Source organism: Sebastes umbrosus, chromosome 1 (genome assembly GCF_015220745.1).
Source record: "Sebastes umbrosus isolate fSebUmb1 chromosome 1, fSebUmb1.pri, whole genome shotgun sequence".
NCBI lineage: Eukaryota > Metazoa > Chordata > Actinopteri > Perciformes > Sebastidae > Sebastes > Sebastes umbrosus.
Genome location: NC_051269.1, coordinates 11,963,704 through 11,970,222, shown reverse-complemented (window position 1 = coordinate 11,970,222; position 6,519 = coordinate 11,963,704). Strand labels below are relative to the sequence as shown.

At 45.4% G+C, this 6,519-nt stretch overlaps 1 protein-coding gene across 4 annotated transcripts in view; it reads right to left on the bottom strand.

The window, feature by feature from the left end:
• Nucleotides 1-1,264: 1,264 nt before the first annotated feature.
• pax7a (paired box 7a) overlaps nucleotides 1,265-6,519 on the bottom strand; it is a 51,350-nt gene continuing 46,095 nt past the window's right edge. For all 4 annotated transcript variants that reach the window (XM_037780741.1, XM_037780748.1, XM_037780734.1 and 1 more), the window contains 2 exons: nucleotides 5,708-5,951; nucleotides 1,265-3,993 (listed from right to left, as the gene is read on the bottom strand). In XM_037780741.1, coding sequence (XP_037636669.1) covers nucleotides 3,878-3,993; nucleotides 5,708-5,951 — 360 coding nt within the window. In that variant the 3' untranslated portion in view covers nucleotides 1,265-3,877. The remainder of the gene's footprint in view (nucleotides 3,994-5,707; nucleotides 5,952-6,519) is intronic.

Below are 6,519 nucleotides of genomic sequence, written 5' to 3'. Positions count from 1 at the left end.
GGTATTGCTGCTTTCTGGAGAACCGCTCATCCAAACAACGTCACACTCCACACTGCACTTCTTTTGGTCCTCAGCAATACACCTGCCAAGTGTGAAGTCGATCGGATGGGCAAATCGAAGGACAAACAGACATACAGTTAGACAGACAGAGACTCCTTCCTGAAAGCATTGTTTTTTGTTTAAAAAATGACTTACAGCTGAAGTAGGCCAGATTGGAGCAAATATGATTCAAAAAAGGTATTTTAATAAAACGGTCGCTATATCCTGACAGTAGTACATGAAACAGGTAACCTGAAAAAAATCAGGTGCCTCTGTGTCCTCCGCTGCTCCTAACGGCATCTGCAAGATTTCACTTACCGGACGAAAACAAGAAGTAAGAGCTGATCTGAGGTCTGTGGCCATAAGAGCAGGCTGTCGATCACTCACGAACTCTGATCAAACGGTCAAACTAGGCAGCGCTGATCAAATATGAATCAATATTCAGTTTATTACGTTAATGCCTATTTCTCTCCTCAAATGTTTTCAGAATCATCTTGTAGTGTACTGTTTAGCTGTAAAATGAGAAAGTTTGTGATGCGGCTGCCATGTTGAGATCTGTTGAAGGAACGCCAAGTTCTCATCACATGACCGGGGCACAGCCAATAGGAACGCTCACTCAAAGAAATGACCTGTGTTTTTTTAAAGCCTGAAAACAGAGCCGAGGAGGTGCGGTAGTCTAGTTTTCTCTCAGAACACTTGAATTACAATATGCTGAAAGGTTATTATGGAATTTTTGCACAATGACGGCAAAAATATACTGCCTACTGAAGCTTTAAATACAGTCTGTGATAGCAGGCCGCTGGGCAGGTGAAAGCTTTCTGAAAGCAGAGAATTTCTGTCATTTTTGTTTAAAGAATGACTTAAATGATTTATCAGTTATAGATATTGCTGTAGATTTGTTTAATGTAATCAATTAATTGACGAATCACACTCTTTCACAAACTCACACGTGTTGAAACCACCTGAAATCAAAATGTAATAAGTTTTAAAGAGGCTAGTGCGGTGCGTGTTTGGCAGATTGCTTAGTCTCCGGTGTTGCTGCTTTCTCAAGAACCGCTCATCCAAACAACTTCACACTCAACACTGCATTTCCTTTGGTTTTCAGCAATACACCTGCCAAGTGTGAAGTTGATCGGATGAACAACAAACAGACATACAGAGACTCCTTCCATTTTAGTTGGACAGAAAAACAACTCACACAATAAAAAAGAGACAGATGTCAGAATCAGTTTTGGATCTTTAATTGATAACAGTTACGCCAGTGTTACAGTAAACACACCAACAGGCTGAAGGTAGTAAATACCAGTACAAGTTTCCCACTACTCTAATACTTCATACAGCAGAATAAATTATACCATGATAATATACACACATGCGAAACAGAAAAAGGAGTAAAGCAAAGCACAGATGTCAGAAAGCAACTAAACAGGTTAAGGGTCAAACAGACGGGGAGGGGGGATAAGGAGTCGTATGCTTTAAATATCCAAATGTTTATTGACGCAAGTGTTAGAAATGGGTTTGATACACTAAAGACGATTCTAAAATTCTTCCTTTTTAAAATATACACATGAGTGAGGCGTCTAAGCGGAGCAGACGGAGCTGCTGCGATTCAGTGCGGAGTCAGCGTTGCTTCGACTTCTTCTCCTGAAGTCTTATTGGTCCACAAATCAAACGTGACTCGATTCAGTTTCCCAGAGCAGAGAGGCCGCGTTCGCCAGCTTCATCGCCGTCCTGAACCGTTGGTAAAGTCCCACACCCAAAGTCTCAGGGTTCAGGTGTGTCAGGTCCATGGTCCAGTCAAGTCTGGTCTGCACTAATACTCAGTCTGTGAGATCAGGTGGTCAAAAACACACATTTCAACCACCACTTCTAATATACAGCGGTCCTGTGGTCCAGGGAGTCTATCCAAGCTTTCACTTTCCATTCAGCTCAGTTTGATCCTCTTTTATACACTTTTTAATTGGAACATTTTTTTTATGGAATTTATATTTTACTAATTTATACAAATTCGTTCTGACCTGGGCCCAAAAACAGGAACAAAACTTTTGGTCAAAACAGATAAACCAATTAAATACAATTAAAAACAAAACCAACAGAAAACAAGCCAGTTAAGGAAACTCAAATCAAACATTTACTTCCACAGATCCCTTGCTTACCTACCACTCGACATAGTTTTGTTTTAGTATAAAACATACTCTTTATAAACAAACAATACACAATCTGCTCCAGCTACTGTACAGTTTTTGAAAGGCGACTGAGGACCAGATCATCGTCACGCTGATGCCAAAGAAAACATCACACACATCTCAAGGGAACAAACTGGTCCTGGATCGTGTCAAAAGTCAACTATGAGTGCTACACAAACGTCTCGTCCACTAAATCTTTTTCTTCTTTTTGTACATTTCAGTGAGTACGTCGAAGCGGAGGATTAGAGGGGGTCCGAAACCAGAGAGGGGGGCCAATCAGTGGTGTTACCTGTGCCCTTTCACGACTGACTGGATTATCTGATTTTCCAGAGTGCATGTGAATGGCACAGCTTGTGTACTTTTTAATCTCATAACAGAAAAGCGCTGGAATGCCTGTAGTTTATTCGTAGATGGAGACGGAGGAATGTTTCGAAGGAATGCTTGTTTTAGTCCGAGAGAGCGGAAACCAACTGAAGGTGCATTTACAAAATGAGCTAATCACTATATAAAAACAGAAATACTGGCTGGTAAATGGGAAGGGTCACTGTGAATTAGCTTTGACATTATGTTTGTGTGATTTTAATCTGCTTTACACTGTTAAAGTCACACAGGGTTTCCTGGCAGATGGGATTTGAGAGGAGTAGAGGGGGGGAGGGATTGAGTTAGCCCTCCTTGGCAAGGTCCATATTTCTAAACAAAATACATTAATTTCCCCAATCCTGTTTTTGCAAACAATGCCGCCCTCCCCATGGACCGCGGCTAAGGATGGGATGGAGGTTAGAAGGGGAAAGCTATTGGCGGCCAAAACGCTGCTTTAATTCCCTGCAGAATCCATCCAGCCAGACTTCCCACAGAGTGGCCAAGTTCTTTAGGAATGTCAAGATGAATATGAAAAGTGGGAAGGTCAAATCGCTCACGAACATTAGAGCCCAGGGAACAGGCAGAGGAGCAGCAGCTTGGAAAACAATCATCCTCTCTTAGTGTGACACGCGAAACATGCACACGCAACAGACACTCATCATCCAGTCGTGTTTTACACACCGACATCTAACAGAGAAAAGAGATACGAATGGAATCAAAGAACAACATAAATCACATTAACCATAATCATATAACAGCAACAATAATCTTAACAATATCAAAAAGGAACAAGAATAAGAGTCGTTCAAATGATATTGGCTTTGTTAACTACTATGAACAGCAAGGTCAAAGTACATGTTGTTGATGGCTCTAAATGTGTGCTGGACTGCAGCCATGACAAACAGGAACCCGGGCCAAGGCGGCCGACCATCCTCGGGTGATCTTCGGTCCCGTCTGGCCTTCTGGGGGAAAACAAAGCAGGGTTTGGGGCTGGAGGAAGGAGAGTACAGGGAGCAGGCAGGGACGCCTAAAAGGTTGAGAAGAGAGGGTGCAGAGCCGCCTGGTGGTTGACAATGGCGTGAAAACTTTAGTTCCATTCCCCCGATGTGCTTTTGTCACACTCGCGAGCGTCACTTTCTCTCAGCGAGGCTGCGTGTCTGTGCGCTGATGTCATGGCCCGGCTGCAGAGCGAGCTGGAGTTGGGAGTCCAGACTTGATGGAGCATGGAGGAGGGTGGCAGAGGGCGGAGGAGAGTGGCGCAGGGTGCGACCTAGGGGTGGGGTGGGAGGGCTTTAGTAGGCCTGTCCCGTCTCCACCTGCAGCAGTCCCAGCACCGCCGAGTGGTCTCCGAGTTTCATCCTCCTCTGGGTGGACAAGCTCACGTTCTTGGCCAGGTAGTCCACAGCAGCTGCACAGAAACGACAGGAAAAAAAAGCACACGTCAGACAGGTGACGTGCGTCCCATTCACTCTCATTTCATTCCTCTGATTAAGGCTGAAATAAGTTGTGGCAGAAGCGAGTGAGTCAAAGGGAAAACAATTCACAGAGAGAGAGTGAAAGATAAAAACCCCTCCCCTGTCCCTTGTCTGAGGTTGGCACGCCGCTGGCATGGAGCATGTGCATCCTGGTAAAGTCTCCATGCTGTCACTCAGGCGGCTCCCCGTGTGTGTTCTGTGTGCCAGTCTTCATTACACTTGGCATCTCTGATTTCATGCCCTCCACACTCCACATGGCCGATCATTTTCATCCTCAGACAGCAGCTCTCTCCTCTCTCCTCCATTCATTACCCATCTACTGTGCTCAATCACCATCTTAATTAACCTCACATCAGCTCACATCCGCACTGCCATCAGTTTCTTTGCTCGCTGACAAAACACTGGAGCGCACACACACACACACAAAACGTGACGGATTGGCACGCGCTCACGTGCATTCACGCACAACAACAGAAAAAAAGAAAGATGCACAATGCAGCGGTGCGCTGCTAGAAGCTGCATATAAATACAAACAAATGTGGGCTAGCTGGCGCTGACTGACTTGTTGGGGAAGTGTGCTTCATTTTACCTCTTATGAATGGCTGTGACAGCATCAGTCAATTATGCTAATCTAATAAAGCAAACTCTTTCCTGCCCTGAGGGTGTGTGTGTGTGTGTGTGTGATGAAGAAGAGAGGGAGAGGTGGGCAAGAGGACACTGTGGCCCCTGAGGGTGTGCCGTTCTTTGAAGTGGCCCTCTCCTCTTTCCCATCCAAGTGGAGTGGGGTGTGACTAAGGCAGCTCTCTAGGAGGATGGTGTTGGGGGGGGGGTCTTTATCAAGAGCACGTGTCTGCCTCCTCCAACCAAGGGGCAAAGGTCAGGAGGCTCTCTTGCCTGGGAGTTGGGCATCACTTCATACGCTTTTTAAATTTAGTCAACTTAAACCTGCAGTAGGCAGAATATGTTTGGCATCATTGTGTAAAAACTCCACAATAACCTTTCAGTATATTGTAATTGTTCTGAGAGAAAACTAGATTTCTGCACCTCCTCATGGCTCTGTTTTCAGGCTTTAAAAAATCTAGCCAGTGACTGGAGACTTTGGCCAATCACAGGTCATTTCAGAGAAAGAGCGTTTCTATTGAGCGCTCCTATTGGCTGTGTTCCGGCTGGTGGGCGGTGCTTGGTATTTCCTCAACTGATCTCAACATGGCTGCCGGGTCACAAACTTTCTTATTTTTACAGCTAAACAGTACACTACAAGATGTTTCTGAAAACATTTGAGGTGAGAAATAGCCATTACAGTTACAGAATATTGATTCATATTTGATCAGTACTGCTTAGTTTGACCGTTTGATCAGAGTTAGCGAGTGATTGACAGACAGCCGGCAAGGCTCCAGCTCAGCTCTGATTGGTTGTTTTCCTCAGTTCTATAAAATCTTACAGATGTCTTTAGGAGCACCGGAGGACACAGAGGCACATGATTTTTTTCAGATTACTGTTTTATAAAAAATACTTTTTTTAATCATATTTGCTCCAAATCTACCTAATTTAAGAGGAGGATATAAAAGAATGACTCTCGTTTGGACACATAAATAGCACAACACCACAAACATACAGTTTATAAGTGTCAAGGCAGGGTTTACTCACTCTGGCCGTACTGGCTGTACTGGTAGCCTGCAGTGACGGGGTCCACGCTGTAGCTGGTGGCGCTGTAGGTGGGGGGGCAGTATGACTGGGTGGAAGCCAGGCTGTCCTTGATGCTGTCAGAGCGCTGGCTGCAGCTGGCTGAGATGGGGTTGGAGCTCTCCAGGCTGCCGTGCAGGGGGGAAATGGAAAAGTCGTGCTGGGGCTGGGAGGGTACGGCGCTGGGGTTACTCAGAATACTCATCACCTGGGGGGGGAAGGGGGAACGGAGGATGTTAGAAATTTGGAAAATTGAGGATCAAAGCATTGACAGAGTTGAGGGAAAGTACTTTTTTTCTGCAAATATAGTGCCATCCTAGCACTTCACGGTACAGATGCCAATAGAAATACACCATTTCAACTTTGAAATAGGGAAACGGAAAAACTTCCCCATTTTTTTTTTAAAGAGCAGGGGGAAGGATACGAGGAGGGTGATGAGGTTAAAAAAAGGAGAAAGGGAACAAGAGAGACTGTTTCCATTAGCTGGCACTGCCAGTAAGTGTTCTGCTGTGGGACAGAAGGGTCCCAGGGTGATAATAGACCCACCATCCGTGCCAGACAGCCCCTGTCCCGGAGCCTCAGGCCTGAGCCCGAGCCTACAGCACAACAAGCACCAAGGGAGTCCCTAATCCCTCGCCCCTAGCCTACCCATCTCATGAATAGTAATGGAGTTGGAACTGGTAAATGATCCCCTCAGATCCCCACACAAAGTAGGCTCCACAAACCTTACTGAGGGGCCCGCTGATACTGCAGGTTGAGGCTCGCCTGAATATCAC